Consider the following 20,529-nt stretch of genomic DNA (forward strand, 5'->3'; position numbering starts at 1 on the left):
AATCCGCCTGGTGATTGGAAATTCCAGAGATGTGTTCTGATACCAACAACAACAGGTGGCTCTCCGCCCAGGCGCCAAGCCTCAGGGCCTCTAGTCAGAGTGCCTAGGAGTGAGTCCCCCCCCCTGACGATTTATGTGAGCCTTGGTGGCCACATTGCCCGTCAGGAGAAGCATGTGACGACCCTCCATTGAAGACTGGAAGTGTCGTAGGGCTAGACGTGCCGCCTTCAGTTCTAACCAATTTATATTGTGCCGGAGATCTGAAGGCACCCACCTACCCTGGACCAGGCGAGAGCACACCAGGGCCCCCCAACCGAACAGACTTGCGTCCGTGATCACGGTCACTCTGTCTGGTTCCCAGAAGGAACAACCCCGCTGAATGGCCAGGGAGATCCACTATCTGAGGGAAGGCCGGACCCCAGCAGGAAGGCGGAGGGTCCAAAGAGAGTTGCTCATCATCCCCCTCTGGAACAGAATGAGTTCCCACTGAAGGGGACGGAGGTGGAGTCTTTCCCACGGGACTAACCCTATGTAAGAGACCATCTTGCCTAACAACTGAGATAATGTGAGGACTGAAACTAACTGACTTTTGTGAATCTTTTCTGCGAGCTGACGCAGACTCGATTGACGATCCTGGGACAGACGGACCACCCCCGACACGGAGTCTATGACTGTTCCTAGCTGGAGAATGCGTGTGGAGGGGGAGAGATGGCTCTTGGGGAAGTTCACCGAAAACCACAGAGATTGAAGGCTCCTGATGGTGAGACGGAGATCTGAGACTGCCTGAGGAAGGGACCCTGCCTGAACTAGGACATCGTCCAGGTAGCATTGGAGTCTCACCGGGATGGAGCGGAGATGAGCTGCCAGGGCCGCCAGCACTTTTGTAAATGCGCGAGGGGCAGAAGCTAACCCAAATGGAAGAGCTCTGTACTGGTAATGGAGGTCCCCGTGAGAGAACCTTAGAAACCGGCGATGAGCTGGGAGAATTGGAATATGGAGGTAGGCCTCTGTCAGATCTACCGATGCCAAGAAGTCCCCGCTCCGGATGCCCTGAAGGATGGACATGAGGGAGGACATCTTGAAGCGCCTGTACACCAAGTAGCAATTCAGGTGCTTGAGGTCCAAAATCGCCCTCCAGCCCCCCAAGCTCTTCGGAACCACAAACAAGTTGGAGCAGTGGCCTTGACCACATTCCAAACGAGGAACTGCCTCCACCATCTGAATGTCGAGAAGGTGTTTTATAGCTTGATCCATAAGGCAGCTGCGCTCCAGACTCCGAGACGGAGGGAATGACCTGAAGAGATTCAGAGGGGTGGAGAGAAATTCCAACCTGAGACCGAGATGAATGTGGACCTGACCCAGGCGTCTGATGTGAAGTGAGTCCCTCTGGGAATAGGGCGGCATAGAAATCCAATAAATCAAATCAAATCTCGTCCCATTGGTCGGCATAGAGGAACAGACGGCCGCCTATGGGATGACTCGGGTTCGAGTCACTTCCCTCTATGGTAGGGGCGACCTCCGCCACCCCAAAAGGGCCACCGGGACTGATGCTGGAACCTGCTCCAATCGTGGTAGGCCTGCCTGGAAAACTGTCTGCTTGATCTGAAAGAAGAGAAACGCTGATGATGGTCAAAGTCGGGGGCCCTGTAAGACTGCCTGCGATAAGGGTGAGCCCAAGACTCTTTCTTTTTGGCGTTAGATGCAGCACCTTTTTCTTGTCTTTATTCTCGACCAGAATGGGGTCGAGAGCCTCTTCAAAAAGGTTGGGACCATTAAAAGGGGCAGCTGCCAGATTCCACTTGGCCTTGTTATCCATCTGCCAGTTACGCAGCCACAAAAGGCAGTGGGAGATAACTGACGTAGCCAAAGCGCTGGACGCAAATTTTACCGTGTCCGGGGTGGCATCCACAGAGAACTGCAAGGCAGCCATGATCTTTGTAAGATCCTGGTGGAGGCGCTCATCCTGGATCGGGATCCGATCCTGAAGTTGCTTGAGCCACATGACTGTAGTACGGTTAAAGTATGAGGCCGCCGCTGCTGATTTAATGGCCCAGGCTGTGGCGTTAAAATTCTTCCTTAGGATAAGCTCCGCTCACTTATCCTCAGGTTTCAATTTGCCCACCGCTTCCCCCGATACCACCGGGGAAGAGGAGACCAGTGCGGCCACTGGGGTGTCAATGGTGGGTAACTGAATGGCCTGAGCAAAAACCTGCTCCACATTGTAGAAGCGGCGGTCGTTACTCCCCGGGTTGGAAAAATTAGAAGGCCGGGCCCATTGGCTAGTCAGGACCTCCATAAACAAGGGGGGGACCCGGGATCTCCTCCTTGTTGGTAGCCATGTTGGAAAACATGGCCTTATTTGGGTCTCTGGATGGAGGAACCGTGGGGTCCCCAGTCCCTATCTTGGTGATTTTCCTCGCCTTGGTCAGCAAGGTCTTAAACATGGCTGGAGCAAATAGGCCTGAAGAAGAGGGAGGGTCAGGAGGAGCTGCATCCTCGTCCTCTGAAAACCCCATGTCCTGGAGATTCTCTTCTCCCAGGATGGACCCCTCGCTAACCATGGATGGAGAAGGGGCCCTGTACTACTGGCGGCCATGGCCACCCTGGGATCTAGAAGAATGGGAGCTTCTGTCCTGCTGAGTAATGCCCCTAGAGATGGCTGCAGAAATAAGCCTCTTAATTCCCTCAGGAAGACGCTCTAGGTCCTCAAAGTCCTGATAGGCTGGACTTGGGCCCTGTGGGGACAATCTATGGGAAGAGTGGATTGACCTTGAAGTCCCTTCCAATGGGTCTGTGGGAACATCCCTGACTGACTCAGAAGAGACCAAGGGGGAAGGGGAACCCCTGTCCCTGGAGTAACCCTGAGACCTGGCCGGGGAGACCAAGGGAGAGGAAGGGCTGAACCCCCTAGGGGAGGCAGAATGAGCCAAAGAAGGCCTAATAGAGGACCGGGACCTGATGGTCGAACTAGGCCCAACCATTCTGGCCTGTTTTTCGGCCCTAGGGAACGTTTTCTCTAAGGCCTTGTGCCTTCTGGCCTCCACCCTCTCGGTGGCCCTGGAGGGCTGTTGCGCTGCTACCGGCCTAGAGGAGGCACCCCCGGAATCGGCCCCCAGACCCGGCTCTTCCCCTGCCACCAAGGGATTCTATCCCTGGCCCTGGGGAATATCCAAACCCCCATCCATTGTCCCCACTCACATGTCCTGGAGTCCGGGGACAAGTAAACAAGGCCACTGTAGGCCTCACCAAGGCCTGGACCCACAAGATAAGTAAGTGTAGGCTCCGATCCTGCCACTCCGTCGGCAAGGCTTCAATCGGCCTTCTGAAAAGGCAAGACCCCTTGCACGTGGCACCGGCAAAATGGCCGCCGTGCGCACTGAGATCTAAGCACAGGCAAAATGGCGACCATAAATGGCTCCGAGGCTGTGGCTGAGCTTGCCATCACTAGAGCAGAACCCTCGGGCCCTGGGACTCGCGGCTTGCTGGCCCGCACTCCCCGAGGCCCCCGCTCACTTCAATTTAAACAAGGCGCATCGCACGGAAGCCGCCAAAATTTAAAGTGGCGGCTCCGCCGGAGGCTTCTCTGTGCATGTGGAGGCTCCTTAAAATAACTCAATTTCCCCCCGCAAATCGCCTCCGAAGAAAGGGCACGCTCTTAAGGCTGCAAAGGAGCTCAAACACCCCGCTGACCTGGGGATAGGAGAGAAGGCTCCCGGCCCGCAGAGGGGAGGGCGAACGCCCCACAGGGCTCTCCTCGACTGCGCGAGACAGAACAAGTGTACCTGGGGCCGCAGCAGTAAATTATCAAAGAAGGAATTTAGAATGAATTTAAAATATCCAATTAGCCAAATTTATGCAGAAAAAAATTGAATGAACTACAATTTCCTACCTAATCAACTCAAACCAGTGCTTGGACCAACAGACTGAGAGGAAACTGGGCAAGGATAGAAGGAAGGAGCATTTAAGAAGTTTACTCTCAGTCTTTGGACCAATCACGCTTTGAGAATACCCACACGTGACCACTCTCTCTCTTCCACTGGAAAATAACCTATACATCATAAAGTATAATGTAGATTTAATCTCAAGGAAATATGAATTTTTTATTATAAATCAGTAATAGTTTTTATAATGGACATGTATATTATAAACCTACTATTAGATTTGTAGAATGTTAAAAGCAAATATACAAAAGACGTATTTTTCTAGGTACCAGCCCATTATTTCAGATAGATAAAATGATTCATATGTTATCTGGCATTTGGTAAATTAAACTTGACACCTCATGCAGACAACACTTGCTGCATTTGCTAACATTTATTGCTTGTATGTTCTAGATGGACAAAAGAGGAAGAAATCATTGAGAAAGAAACTGGATTCCCTTGGAAAAGAAAAAAACAAAGATAAAGGTATTAAAATGTATGGATGTGCATAAACTGACACATGGCATATGGTTTACTTTTTAGTTAATTTATATATTTAATTTTGATCATGATCTCTTTCTGTCACACAACATTAACTTCAGCTTTCCCTGGTTTGGTTCTCTAAGATCTGTTTTAACTAACTGGCATTAGCATCCATAAATCTGTGAACATCGATTTGGTATTCTTAAAAATTGTAATCCAACATTTCTAGAGGTATGGGAAGACTAATATATAGAATATAATAATATATTAGTGATTTTTTTAAAAAATGAAAATGAATATTAACCCAATGTAGGAAATACCAGTTTCACCAGTAAATATTATTTGCCCAACTGCTTAAAATAAAGTTTCTAGCTGGTTCTTTATCCTAACATGCCATTGATAGTCTTAATTTAAAAATAAAACAAAAAAAAGTTATAAACTGTGAGTCTACTACAGGTAGGAATTTTTTTGAGGTTAAACAAACACCATGATCATAAATGTGAAGCCATTCTTCTGAATGGATTCCCCCCCCTCCCGGAATAATGATCACATGACCAGAGATGCTGCAACTAAGTCATAAAGGTGAGCTGGTTTGCCAAGCACACAAAATATGTTCACATGGCTGTGGAAGTATGTGTGCTCTATGGGCCATTTTTTTTTTGTTTTATTGCCCACAAAGCATTCATTCTGAGCCTATCATAATTTTGAATGGTCATTAAGTGACTGGTTGTAAGTTGAGGACAACCTATACTCCTAAAAAAAAGGTACTCTAAATATATTTAGAAAAACTGTGCTAATAGAATTTTATGTGTTCTTAGAATAACAGAGTTGGAAGGGACCTTGTAGGACATTTACTACAACTGCCTGCTCAAGCAGGAGACCCTATACCATTTCTGAAACTGGCTGTCCAGTCTCTTCTTGAAAGCCTCCAGTGATGAAGCGCCCAAAACCTCTGAAGGCAAGCTGTTCATTGGTTGATTGTTCTCACTGTCAGAAAATTTGTTCTAGGTTAAATCTCTCCTTGATTAATTTCCACCCATTGTTCCTTGTCTGGCTTTCAGGTGCCTTGGATAATAGGTTCTCTCTCTCTTCTCTGTGACAGCCCCTCAAATATTGAAACACTGCCAGCGTGTTGCTCCTGGTTTGGCCCAGATTAGGTGAACCAGTAGTAGTGACAGCGGGAGGCTCCGCCCACCCGCCCAGATGCTTCTGTGCATGCACAGAAGTGGCACGCATGGGAGTGCACCCAAACCGGTAGTAAAAAACTTGGCAACCCACCACTGAACACTGCTGTCATGTCATCCATAGTCTTTCTCTAAACTAGACTAGCCATGCCCAGTTCTTGTAACATTCTTCATATGGTTTAGCCTCCAGGCCTCTAATCATTTTTGTTGCTGTTCTCTACACTCTTTCTAGAGTCTCAACATCTTTTTTACTTTGTGATGACCAAACTGGATGCAGTATTCTAGCTGTGGCCTTACTAAGGCTTTATAGTGTGGTACTAGTAGTACCCCATGTGATCTCGATTCAATTCTTCTGTTAATGCAATTTAGGATTGCATTGGCATTTTGGGCTGCTGCTGTACACTGCTGACTCATATTTAATTGATTGTCCACTACGACTCCAAGATTTGTCTAACAATTACTGCTATTAAGCCAAGTTTCACCTAATCTGTACATGTACTTTTGGTTTTTCTTGCCTAAGTGTAAGACGTTATTTTTTTCTACGTTGAATTTCATTTTGTTAGATAGGGTCCAAAGTCTGTCGAGATCCATCTGGATCTTGAGCTTATCATCTAGGATATTGGCTACTCCTTCCAGCTTAATATCATCTGCAAATTTGATGAGTTCCCCTTCTATCCCCTCATCTAAGTCATTTATGAAGATATTGAAGTGTACCTGGTCTAAGATGGAGCCTTGTGGTACCCCACTGCTTACTTCTCTCCATATAGATGTAGTACCATTAAGGACGACTCATTGAGTATGGTTTGTCAGACAGTTACAAATCGATCTGGTGGGGAAGCTGTCCCACTTTTTTCTAGTTTACCAAGCAGTAGGTTATAGTCTACTTTGTTGAATGCCCTAATGAAATCTAAGTATATACTATGTCCACAGCATTTCGCCAGTTCACTAATTTAATCACTTTGTCAAAGAATGAAATAATTATAACTAGAAGCCAGCATGGATCTGTTTTTAACAAATCCATGCTGGCTTCTAGTTATAATTTTATTTGTTGCTTAGATGTTCACTGATCTGTTTTTTGATTATTTTTTCCAATATCTTCTCAGGTATTAATGTTACACTGATTAATCTGCAGTTTCCTAGGTCTGATTCCCACCCCCTTTTTTAAAAAATGGAAACCATATCAGTTCTTCAATGAGCATAAGCTTATACATGGAACATGTTTCGCAGATCGCAATTGTATCAGTTCATTTAAACATGTCAAAGTTTAAATATTTCAGTGTTGAGTGGGGCTTAAATGCAAGGTTCATTCTTATCCTCTCATGGAGTGCTTTATAATTATCCCTCTCCTCCCTGCCTTTTTGTGATCCTTTCCTTGCCTTCTTGTCAGCTTTATTCCCTTCTTCTCTGCCTTTTTATGTTCTGTACTTGTTATTGTCTACTCAGCCTATTTATTTATGCTTTTATTCTTTTCCTTGTGTTATGTAGTTGCTTTTATCCTCTCTTCCTACTTGCCTTTTGCCTGCATTTATCGGATATTCAGCCTTCCCTGCTTTCCTTTACCCACATCATTGCTTCCCCCTACTGTTGGTTTACCATGCTGTTCTGTTGCCTCTCACAGCCACCGGTTCACTGGTCCCAACGACAACCACCAATTCCACAGTTTCTCCTTGTAGCTTTCCACACTGTCCTCCATGCTGCTATCATGCTCTGGTTCATTGTAGTGTATAACTGTACTTATTACAATTACACTTGGTCAGTAGGAGCTTAGTAGCTCTCATGGTTAGGACACTTGAGTTGGAGGTTAGCAAGCCCACGTTCAAGATCCAAGTGATACCGTGGGGTGGAATGAGCTTTTGTCCTTTGCTCCAACTCCTCCAGGGACATGAAAGGAGCCCCCAACTGGCATCAACAGTGATGTCACCAGCTAATACTTTCAACTTGGAAGTGCCTTGGTGCTTCTTACAAAACCGCAAACTTGGTCAATCCCAGAAATATGAATATTTTAGATTTTGGAATATGTTACTATATCCTTATTTCTAATTTAATTAAATAGAGAAATGAGCAGGTCTCCCTATCCATAGTGTAACTGCTTGGCTGCAAAGTTACAATTAAGAATGTTTTTTAACCCATTAGAACTATTTTATCAAGTGATAGGAGCTTTCTTAAAGCAGAATGGATAGTTTGTGAGAGATATAAAAAATCTTACCTGACCTGAATATGAATGGTCTGTATATACCCTGTAACAATTATATGATTAGAGGTTATATCAGTGCACTTCATATGTATATGTATATGTATATATATATTCAGTAATATCTTAAATAGATTGATAACGAGAGAGAGAGAGAAATTCAGCTCTGCATCATATTTAAAATTTAACAATATTTTTGGGTGTGAAGGCACAGATGGGAAACACAGGTATGTTAAATGTTTTCTCTAAAGTTTATAGATTAATGGTAAATGATACACAGTGTTTGATTTCTTTAAGGCAGTGTGTGCCAAAAGCAGGGGGAGCACATCCGATGGACCCGTTTTTCGCCCTCCCCAAGCTCCAGATGCTTTCTAGGAGCCTGTGGAGAGTGAAAACAGCCTCCCCCACCCCTCTGGAAGCCCCCCGGAGGCTTCCCTGAAGCCTCCGGAGGGTGAAAAATGACCCAACATGCAAACCGGAAGTTTGAGGATGGACTTCTGGGTTGTGCGTAGGGCTGTTTTTCTCCCTCCTGAGGCTTCATTAGGCTTCCCTAATGAAAACGGGGGAGAAAAACAGCCAGATGCGCAAACCGGAAGTCCATTTCTGAACATCCGGTTTATGCATTGTGTTGTTTTTCACCCTCCAGAGGCTTCAGGAAAGCCTCCAGAGGGCAAAAAACAGCCGAATATGAAGGCCAGTCAGCTAGCCAGTGCGCACATGTGCCCTGGAGCTGATAGGGTAACCTCTCACGTACCCTAACAAATGATTCCATGTGCCATAGGTTTGCTATCACAACTTTAAGGGCTCTATAATTCTTTTAGTCCTCTCCTCTAAATTGCTTTCATTTTCATAGTCTCTTTACAAATATTTTCTGAATATTTTCTTAGTCCACCAGCTCATGTTACAGCAATATTTCTTTTTTAGAATTTGGATAAGATACTTGGAAGTAGACCACCTTTTTTCTTGGAATAGAAACCGTTTCTCCTTATGCTGCCCATAGCTCTCTGCACTTGGCTGGCTGTGCTTCTCTTTTGTCAGGCCTGTGTGATTCATTATGCTCCCATTTCATTTTTTTCCTGGATACATATCTTGTCTTGTTTAGATGATTTTTTATGCTTTAGTCTCAAATATCCACTTCATTTGTGACACACTCCAAACTCCAGCGCCATCAGCAGTTCCACATTCCAGCCTCAGCTGTCTTGCCTCGAGCCATTTCCTCTACTTCCTATGAGTTCTATTTATTGGCTAGCAGCTGGCAAGCAGGATGAAAAAATATGAAGATTTTTGTACTGAGCAACGAAGATTGTTTAGAAGAGTGTTGTTTTTACAAAACAACAGAGGATTTTTAAAAATTGTGCTTCTCTGTATACATGCATTAAAGAATGAGTTGACATTTTCAAGCATCCTCTATGTGAACTTCCTTCTATAGCCTCATCAACAAGTAGACAAGTCATTACTATATTCAAATCCTGTTTCCCCTTCCAACGTTAATGTAATATAATGCTGTGCACATTAGAGGACTTTCCTCCTCAGAATAAAATGGTATGATATTATTCTATGCATTGAAGTTGTACATCAATCCCTGAAGGTCCTTTCAGCCACAGTTTATATTGAAAATGTCTTGAGTGAAAGAGTTGTCAAGACAAATGAAACTTGTAAGATAGCTGGTACTTTTACCCTATAGCTAGTTCCAGTGATATGGACAATATTTAATGGAATTCTTGGTAGATAGTTATGATTTGCTTGTGCAGGTTCTGTTCAATGTAAATTATTTTGACATTTATCATATTTTAACATTTACCATAATATAATTGGCACTGGTGTTAAGCTACAAAGGAAACTATTATTAGATATATATTAGTCTTATGACCATGTAATGTTTTGTTGTGTGAACTGCACTGATTATCAATGGGTTTATGAGTGCAATTCAGGAAGTTAGTTATCATTTATAAAATCCTATCATCTGTCTCCTTTGGCTTCTACTCACTCTAGAAATACTCAGTGTATCCTCTTTATCAAAACATGTTTCCTCTGGAATAGTACCCTTGCAGAGACTGTCTATTTGCTTGCCTTTACATAAGCATTGAAAACCTAATTACAGGTAGTCCTCAACTTATAACCATTTGTTTAGTGATTGTTCAAAGTTACAGTGGTCCTGAAAAAAGTGACTTACGACTGGTTTTCACACTTATAACTATTGCAGCATCTCCATGGTCCCATAATCAAAATTGAGACCACTGGGATGTATTGCAGTGATTCACTTAACAACTGTGGCAAAAAAGGTTGTAAGGTGGGACAAACCTCACTTTAACTGCCTTGTTTTGTAACAGAAATTTTGGACTACCTGTATTACTCCAGATCTTGGACTAAACATAGACATATTATCAGATTAAATTATAAATGAGAATGTGTATTGTTCCCTTTGGGTAACTGTCATATTTCTTGATGCCGTGATGTTTATTCCATTTTTAATTTTGGAATTGGGATAGCTCTAGAAATATTTTTATAAAGAATTGGCAATAATATATAGATGCAACATCATTAAAGATAAAATCATGAGGTCATATTTTACAGAGAACAACTAGTTTACAGCAGCAGTACAACACTAACCAAACTAGGATCATCACAGAGTAAACTGTTTATATTACTATACCCTTCCATCAGCAGCAGTTCATTTCACATTGAAAGCTGCCTTGAAATTGAGTACACATGTACAATTTTTTGAACTTGTGCTTTTTCTTAAAATTTTCCCTTGAGAACCTTTTAAATACACCACATGCCTAATCATCTCTTGTACAAAATGTGCCCTTTTGCTTTGATAAGCAGTCCTACAGGGTTTCTGGAGAAGACATGCTTTTAGTGAAACTGTTGGCGTACACCTTATATCAGAGCTAAGCTTGAAGAAACTTGAAAAATTGATTGCTTTCCAAACAGATTATACCTTCCTTTCTCTTTGTGAGGTTTGTGCACTGCATATTACATATTTTGCCTTGGCAATTAAATAAATCTCTGAATTGCTCCTCTCAGTAAGAATATGAATTCACTGCAGTGACGATGTTTAGTCAGCCTACTCTGTCCCAAAGAACATTCATAGTCAATTGTCAACCCCCTATCCTTTTTTTCATGTTTTAATAATAAGTTGAAAAATGCTTACAGAATTGTGGGTTTTAATAAGCATTTCAAAGGTTTATTTTATACAGTGAATGCCTCCCTTTGCCAGGCAACCTGTCCAAAATAAATACTCCACTTTGCATGGCACAGCACATGTAGGCGTCCCAGCACAAATGTGTTTTGAGTATTCTCATTCACAGTGTCTCTCCTGATTCTGTATTGCTATGAGCATGTTTTGCAGCTGTCTTGCTTCTATGCAAAGCCTCTGGTTCCAATCTTGTGAGTTAGTAAGATGTAAAAAATAGACCTAAAGAAGAAAGGGATTAAAGGATTTTTAAATCATGTTTCAGATTTCTTACTATATTAGGAGTTTGGGCAGATAATTTTTGAGGTATCACAAAACTTATTTGTTGACTCATCTTATAAGCTATTTTTTTTCAATCTAAAGGTTTTTTTTAAGTTAAACTGTTAAGGTAATAACTTCATAGGCAGACAGTCAAAGGCTAATCAGAGGACAGTCAATAGGTGAAATATAATTGACTGCATTAAAGCTCTTTTGCATGTATACAAAGGCTCCCCTCTACAGATAACTGTATATATGAATGACCAGCTGTTCACTGACATGAGATCATAATGTAGAAAGAAAAAAAGGCTGCCCACTACTTGCATACTAATTTTTTAAACACAAATGTATTGCTGGAATATAGCTTTGGAGAAAGAAAAATTGGAGCTATTGCTAGTTTAAGGTTGTTTAGAATCGACAGGTATTTGAGTACATGCCTAAGCTGGCCCTATTGTTCATGTCTTGGAAACTTGAGATTTTATTTCACTTCTCATATTTTACCATTTGTTTTAGGTTGTTGGCTTTTCATTTTAACAAAAGATGCTTAAATATTCTTTTAGGAATATTTAAATCTTACTGCTTCAGGCACACTGAGATCATGTTAACTAATGGTTAAAATTAGAGATATGCTACACAAATATTTATATAGATAACCTTTTTTTTCAAGCTGTTGTTGTTTATATCTGAATTCTTTTCCAGAGGAATTATGGAGCAAACTCTTTAAAAGTGTTGGAAATTTGTATAGCTGCATGCCACCATTTAGGCATCTTTTAGTTAATTTATATGTTTAAAAGATTTCCAAATTTAACAGAAGCTAACACAATATGATATCAGATTAAGTTTAATAACTTTCTGCACATTTGAATATGTATCATTTTCCTACAAATCTTTATATAGATTTAAAATAATAAAACAGTGAAAATTGCAAATGCCAATGTGTGGACACCATGTAATGGTGTTCTGTAACACTGTGTCAGAAGTAACAATTTCTATCACTTTTTGAAGCTAGCTAATACTCCTTTTATTTTTCCTTTTGGAAAAACATTTCCTCTCTTTTTTTTTCCATTCTTCTTTGCAGAATTCTTATATCTCCTTACATACACCTCAAGTTTTCAATAGTAATATTTAAGACTGTTTCCTAAGTTTTTTATGTTTTTATGTGGATGATTTGAAGAGTTTTCAGATCATTAACTCACTGAAATATCCAACCCCTTTTCAACTTGAAGTTTTCACTGATTCAGCATTAGTTGGGCAGTGATGGCGAACCTATGACATGTGTGTCAAAGGTGACACATCATGATCTTTTGGGTGGCCTATCAGCATTAACCAATACCAAACAACAACTATTCTTGAAAGCAAACTCTATGCAGGGAGACATCACAGTTGTTCAAATCTAAGCCCCACTACCTGCTGCAACAGAGCTTGAAAGAGATGGGTTTTTGTCATGGCCCAAGAAACAAGTGCCCAAAAAGGTGGTGTTTACATTTTGGGTGACTTTAATGCAAAAGTTGGTAAAAAAGTGGAGAAAAGCATCATTGGTCATTTTGAACTAGGTTAGAGGAACAATGGAGGTGATCATTTGATACAATTTCAATAAGGCCACATAGAATACTGCATTCAGTTTTGGTCTGAAAAGATGTGGAGACTCTAGAAAGAGTGCAGAGAAGAGCAACAAAGATGATTAGGGGACTGGAGACTAAAACATATTAAGAATGGTTGTAGGAACTGAGTATGTCTAGCTTAATGAAAAGAAGGACTAGGGGAGACATGATAGCAGTGTTCCAATATCTCAGGGGTTGCCACAAAGAAGAGGGAGTCAAAACTATTCTCCAAGGCACCTGCGGGGAGAACAAGAAGCAATGGGTGGAAACTAATCAAGGAGAGAAGCAACTTAGAACTGAGGAGAAATTTCCTGACAGTTAGAACAATTAATCAGTGGAACAGCTTGCCTCCAGAAGTTGTGAATACCCCAGCACTGGAAGTCTTTAAGAAGATGTTGGATAGCCATTTGTCCGAAATGATATAAGGTTTCCTGCCTAGGCAGGGGGTTGGACTAGAAGACCTCTAAGGTCCATTCCAACTCTGCTATTGTATTGTATTTTGCCAAGAAAACAGACTTCAGGTCATGAATACATGGTTCGAACAGCACAAACACAGCTTATACATTTGGACTTCACCAAATGGAGTGCACCATAATCAGATCTATTATATCCTATGCAATCATCGATGGACCAACTCAGTCCTCGTTGTTAAGACTAAGGTGACCAGATTTTCAGATTGGTAAAGAGGGACACCTCTGACCGGGGGAGGGGGGGTTGATTAAAAATTTTATACGGAGCAACAAAGATTTTCATACAACGCAAAAATAGTATTGTAATATTTTTTTTATTTCAACATAACTACAATTTACAAATATAAATTGTAACTGTTGCCAAACATCAAAATTTTGATCACGTGACCATGAGGATGCTGCAATGGTCGCTAAGTGTGAAAAATGGTCATCAGTCACTTTTTTCAATGCCATTGTAACTTTGGTCACTATTTCAAAGTATTGTGCATAGAATTTTTAAACATGGTTTCACTTCAATTTATTTTGGATAGAATCTTTTTTTAAATAGTCTAAGAAAATTTAAAAAAGAATCCACACAGAATTTTAAAAAATCCTATGCACAATAAATAAAATATTATTTTAAAATACATTAAAAAAATAAAAGAAAAAAACCCAGCTCGCTTACCAGCAGGCTTGCACTACAAGTCAACCCAGAATGATGTAGATGTTAATATAAAGAACTGAGCAAATTGAAATGGTGAAATTAGTCAGGGAAATATTTTTCAAAGAAACTTTGCCACCATTTTGGAGCAGACCTCCAACCTCCATGCCCCTCCCCTCCAGAAAATCCAGGAAGTAACACTCACGGCCCCTCTAGCCAAGCGTTTCCTGGCGCTCTATGGTACTTGGTCATTTTTTCTTATAAAATGAGGTAAAAGGGGTGTGGGGGGATCCGTTTTGTTGCTTTAACGTTTTATCTTCAATGAAAGTACTGAGACAGAGAGAGGGGTTAGACAGGATGTCTTTTGTTTTGCCCCAGTTAGGATTTCTTAAGCAAATCCACTGGGCTTTCAACATGAAGCCAGAAAATCGGGACTTTTTTAAAATGGCCCAGGACACGGGACAAATTGTTATAAAGTGTGGTTATCCCGCTGAAATCGGGACGTCTGGTCACCTTAGTTAAGACATATCCAAGAGCCGAGGTGGCGCAGTGGTTAGGGTGCAGTACTGCAAGCCACTTTAGCTGACTGTGATCTGCAGTTCAGCGGTTCAAATCTTACCGGCTCAAGGTCGACTCAGCCTTCCATCCTTCCGAGGTGGGTGAAATGAGGACCCGGACTGTGGGGGCAAGTTGCTGACTCAATTTGCTAAAAAATTTGTAAACCACTTAGAGAGGGCTGAAAGCCCTATGAAGCGGTATATAAGTCAAATAAATAAATAAATAAATACTGTTCAGATCATGAATTGTTGGTGGAAAAGATTAAAATCAAAAGGCAGTGCCTCCAAAGAAGTTTGATGGCACCAAAATTCCTACTAAAGATACAATGGAGTGGAAAAACTACTGGACACTGCTGAGAACATGCCTTATAAAGTGTGACAGAAAACTCAATCAACCATGAATTGCAGAAGAACAACTACCACACAAGCAGCCAAAGAAAAAGTGGGTCTCAGATGAAACCATCAAAATAGCTGAACAAAGAAAAGCAGCCAAGCACCTCATGATAACTCCAAATGGCAATTCCCCACCCTATTTTCACACCTACCACCGCTGCTGCTACACTGCGCTCCAGGCCAAAGAGGCCAGGCAAGGCAGTGGCAGAAGAGGGTATGTAAAAATTACACCTGGCTGCTGCCACCTCCCTGCTGCCCCCCCACAAAAAAAATCATGGGGAAACCCTCAGCCACTGCCTCTGCCATTCTGCACTCTGCCTACCCACTTGCTCCCCCACCAGCCCAGCTCTCCATCTGGCTGCCCATGGCAAGTTATTACTGTGGCGAATTGGCCATGTGGAGTTGTCCTGTGGTGAGTTGGCAGAGGCAATTTAGCATTGGCGAGCTGGCAGCGGTGAACTGGCTATGCCAAGCTGGCTGTGCCGAGTTGTCCCATTTCATCCTTCGTATTTCTTGGATAGCAAAAATGTCTATCAAGCAAATACTGGAGTGCATAATACCAAACATATCACTAGAAGGCAAAATCACAAAACTGTGTCTCACTTACTTTGGTCATGTTATGCAGGAGAATTCATTAGCGAAAGCAATTATATTTGGACGAGTTAACAGTAAAAGGAAGCCAAAGAAGGAAAACAATAGCTGGCACTAACCAGGGCATAGAAAAACTCAAAGAAATAGTGCAAGATCAGAAGATGTAGAGAGACCTGGCTCATAGACTTGCCAAGAGTCAGACTAGCTGAACGGATATCATCATCATATCATCATCATCATCATCATCATCATCATCATCATCTTATTGTGCATTCTAAAGAATATAAGAAAACCATTTAAACAGATTATACTTTACTTGGTTATGAGATTTTATTTGACAAAAGTATACTCAGGATAATTGAAGAGCTAGAGTCCTACAATCTAAAAAAGTTGACATATGCAAAACATTTTGAATTTCAAACACTAGGTTTAAATTCCTTGTTTCAGACTTTGAAACAATTATGCCAGACTTGAAACACTTACTTGCAACCTCTCTAAAAATGTCCTGGTGCTCCTCCAGTCATTTCAGTTTCCAAGTTCAAAATTGCTCTATTTTTAATTCAGCATAATTAATTTGGACTCAGATGGACTGTTTCAAGCTTGAAATGATTCCTGAAGATTGAAATAGCTTTGGAATATTGGAATATTTCTGGCATAAAAACATTTCCAATTCAAAAGATTTTGTATACCACTGAAAATAACCTTTTGATTAAATCAGTTTAGGAAGAAAAGAGCAATCTCATCATTGGATGTGGCAGAAATAAAATTTCAACCTAAGAGCAGGCCAACTACTACCACTGATCTTAGAATAATTGCTGTTATGTTTTATGTACATTTCATAGATATTTATTAGTATCATTTAAGTTTGCATTCATAACTGAGTAAAAATTATGCATTTGGAGTTTTGAAAGTAAACAAGCCCAATTTTTATATATAAACAAAGTATACACTGAATTGCTCTTTAGAGTGCTACTGTATATCGCTGAAATAAGTCTGTCATATTTTGCCAGTTTCGGTCAGACTCTGACTTAGATTTGCTCATTCCTTCAGCTTTTATCCCACCTTTCTACTTAATCATATATTTAAGGAAGCTAACAAAACTAAAGAAAATGTGAAAAAATAATATAAATTAAAAATAATGCTGAAATTAAACATTTTTAACCAGATAAGCAAAAATTATTTTCTTTTCTGCAGTTGACAAAGAATTAAGCCAGAGAAGTTCCTTTCTTATGAATCTTTTACAAGGGGGCACTTCTGCAGGGCCGTTCTTCATACATTAACTTCCCAGACAGATATATAATAGGATAGGATTGTGATCGCAATCCTTTTAGGGACCGAGTGCGAAACTACAACCCAAAACCCAGTTATTTATCGCAAACTGCCAACACAGCAATTTAATCTGAATAATGAGGTTTTACTACTTAAAATAATGATAAATGGAGAGTTCAGCTAATTGTTCTAAGAAAAATGTGATAAATGCACTTTTATGCCCCTTCATTTTTTTTCTGCTTTTGAAATATTACATTTAGCAACAATAAAAAAGGAAAAAATGTAATATCATTTCTCTCTTTCCCTCCTCTCTTTCCCCCCTCTCTCTGCCTCTCTTTTTCACTCCCTCTCTTTCTTTTCCTCCCTCCCTCTCTATCTCTCTCTGCCTCTCTGTTTCTCTCTTTCTTTTCCTCCCTCCCTCTCTTTCCCTCTGTCTCTCTCTGTCTTATCCATTCCATTCCATCCACCCACCCACCCACCCACCCACCCACCTATCTATCTATCTAACTATCTAACTATCTAACTATCTAACTATCTATCTGTGCTCCTGTCCAGCTACACATGTGTCATGTGAATTCAACCACTTGGGCTGTGGAAGGGGAGTGGAGACTGGCTAAGCATTAGAGATCCACACAAAATAAAGCAATTCCAACCTGGATCCTGTCGGGGAGACCCCCTTTTCTCCCTCTCTCCCCCTGCTTCATAATGGGGAAGGTGGGGTCCCTCTACAGAGAGAGAGGGAGATATTGTGAGCTGAACATTCGGAGCCGTACTTGAAGAGTTTGCAAGTGGGCTCGGTCCCTTAGTGGGGAGACCCCGGCCAGTCCGCTTCAGTGAAGGGTGGGAACACAGAAGTCAGAGGAAATCCATGCCTCGTGGCGTTCAGCCCTCAAAAACTCCTTTGGGACAACTTTTTCTGCTTTTGAAACATTACGTTTAGCAACAATAAAAAAGAAAAACTTTTTTAGTATTTCTTTTTCCTTCCCTCTCTCTCTGTTTCTCTTTCCCTCCATCCTCTGTTTTCCGTTCCCCCTTCTCTCCTTCCCCCTCTCTCTTTCCCTCCCCCTTTCTCCGGTAGGGAGAGGCTGGGGTGGGGTGACTGCATACAGAAAGGACTCTGTGTGTTACATCTGGATGTGTGCCACAGGTTTGCCATCACAGGGATAGGCCATTCTCAGTCAGATTACAAGAAGTTTAGAGCTTTAAGGATTAATAACAACACTTTAATTGACATCAGTTGACAACTTATGCACATTTTTCATATAGGCATCATATCATCCCAATATCTTATCCTGATTAAGATCCTAACTTCTCTCTATCAAAGTAGATGGAAGCATGTAATGAGGTACCTCAAGATTCTGTCTTGGGCCTTATGCTATTCAACATCTTCTTCAATGACCTAGATGAGAGGAATGAAGGGGCACTCATCAAATTTGCAGATGAGACCAAGCTTGGGGGGGATGGGGAAATTACTAATACTTTGAAACATAGACTCAAGATTCAGAAGCATCTTGATAGACTTGACATTGAGTCCTATCGAATAAAATGCGGTTTAGTTGTGAGAAAAGGAAAAAAAATATTGCCCCCCACCAGACCTTCTTGAAAATAACAAGACTACAACCAGCAAAGCTCTGTGACTTGGCTATGTTTCTTCCCTCTCACAGAATAACAGAGTAGAAAAGTATCTTGGAGGTCTTCTAGTCCAACCCCCTGCTCAGGCAGGAAACCCTATACCCATGATGGCGTACCTATGACACGTGTGGCCAGCTGACCGGCCTCCTTAAAGCCTCTGGAGCGTGAAAAATCAGCCCTACTGGCAAACTGGAAGTTCAGGAACGGACTTCTGATTTGCTTCCGGTTTGTCTGTAAGACTGGTTTTTTGCCCTCTGGAGCCTTCAGGGAAGCCTCTTGAAGGCCCCTGAAGGCTCCAAAGGTCGAATAACGGTCCTACAGACAAACCGGAAGTCACAATTCCCAAACTTCTGGGTTCCCTGTAGGCCCATTTTTCCCCCTCCTGAGCCTTCAGGGAAGCTTCTGAGGCCTCCGGAGGGCATTGGGGGGGGGGGAGCTGTTTTTGCCCTCCCTCTCCAGGCTCCTAGAAAGCCTCTGGAGCATGGGGAGGGTGGAAAAAACATGCCAAAAGTGAAGGAGGCACTGGTCGTGCATGCGCCTGTGGGGGAGTCAGACACATAGCATGGTTATGGCACACCTGGCCACGCCCCCCCTCTGCTCCCCCCACTATTGGCATGGGAGCCAAAAAAGATTCATCCTCACTGCCCTACACAATTTCAGACAAATGCTGTCCAGGCGATCTTTGTCCTGCTTTCTGCGACTGGGAGAACCCCTGGATCTTTCGGAGGGGTGTCGGTTCGCTGCTTGTCTTCAAGGAGTAGGGTGGCTGATCCGTATGGTGCTGGACGAGGATGGGCATGTGACTGTGCTTATCATCGCCACAGTCCCTTCGGGCACCCCCCCTCCACTCGACCGGACTCTCTCTGCGCTGTGGTCTCTCCTTCGCCCTTTTTGTGGCTGTGGGGCCTTTTTCTCCTTATTATCTCTACCATCTGGCTCTTCCTGTTTATGTACCGCAGACTGCCTACAGACTCTGGACCCCTGGACTCCCAGACTTATGACCCTGTTTCCCTGTCACAACTACTGCCGCCTACCACTACTCTAGAGACACCATTTCAACCATCCAGATTTCTCTCCCCCTTTGCCACACTATCTAGGAAAGAAGACGAGCGACTTCTTCTATATTCCCCTACCACTGATCCAACATTTGTGTCTCCGCCCTGTGAATAAACAATCCTACTTGCACAACATTAATACCGATTTTAATATCTGCGCAACCCCCTCCCCTCTTTTCTGTATGTGGAGTGTATGTGTATGCCTGTGAGTGAATGATCCCACATTCTTTTAAATTAGTGTAATTTTTTATGGTACTGTTGTATGTAGTGGGGTATGTATGTGGAGAATGCCTGATTGGTATGTATGAGGGGATTGAGAGCGCAACCTAGAGCCCCTCCACTGAGTGCAGTAGCAGAAGTGGATGGGGGCCCAGACTCGCCTCTCATCCCAGAGTGCCTGGATTGAATGGCCTGCCGAGTAGAACGGGGGCCATGGGAGATGGAGGGGGATCTACGGGCATGGGGGCGGGCCGGAGCATTAGGGTTATGACTGGGAGGGCTAGCCATTACCGGGGAAGGAGGGTTCGCTACGTCACAGCGATCCCTCATTCCGGCCCTGATAGCTCAACTCGGGAACCAGGTGACATGGGAAACCAGGGTCCTGGTCTCAGACTGCTGCTGCTGAATGCCAGGTCTGTGGTCCATAAAGCTCCCCTCGTCCGGGACTTACTATTAGACGAGGGGGCAGACCTGGCATGTGTTACTGAAACCTGGCTGGGCCATGAGGGAGGAGTCCCCCTCTCAGAAATGTGCCCAGAAGGGTTTCAGGTGCTGCACCAGCCATGACACCAGAGAAGGGGTGGAGGAGTTGCTGTTATAATCCGGGAATCATTGATGCCTCGCAGGCTCCCTGCTCCAGAGACTGTCGGATGTGAGTCCCTCCTTGTGAGGTTGGACCTTGGGGGTCAAGTGGGCTTATTGTTGACGTACCTACCTCCCAGCTGTGTCACAACAGCCCTGCCTGCGCTCCTAGAGTCAGTAACCGGACTGGCGGTTGAATTCCCCAGACTTATAGTACTGGGGGATTTCAACCTGCCATCTCTTGGCAAATGCTCTGATGGGGCCTAGGAGTTCATGGCTTCCATGGCA

General features: G+C 42.8%; 1 protein-coding gene across 2 annotated transcripts in view; it reads left to right on the forward strand.

Moving 5' to 3' along the window:
• Positions 1-20,529, forward strand: part of ARHGAP6 (Rho GTPase activating protein 6) — a 283,822-nt gene that overhangs the window by 235,047 nt on the left and 28,246 nt on the right. For both annotated transcript variants that reach the window (XM_032226780.1, XM_032226782.1), the window contains exon 3: positions 4,335-4,406. In XM_032226780.1, coding sequence (XP_032082671.1) covers positions 4,335-4,406 — 72 coding nt within the window. The remainder of the gene's footprint in view (positions 1-4,334; positions 4,407-20,529) is intronic.

The sequence above is a fragment of the Thamnophis elegans genome, chromosome 11, assembly GCF_009769535.1.
Source record: "Thamnophis elegans isolate rThaEle1 chromosome 11, rThaEle1.pri, whole genome shotgun sequence".
NCBI lineage: Eukaryota > Metazoa > Chordata > Lepidosauria > Squamata > Colubridae > Thamnophis > Thamnophis elegans.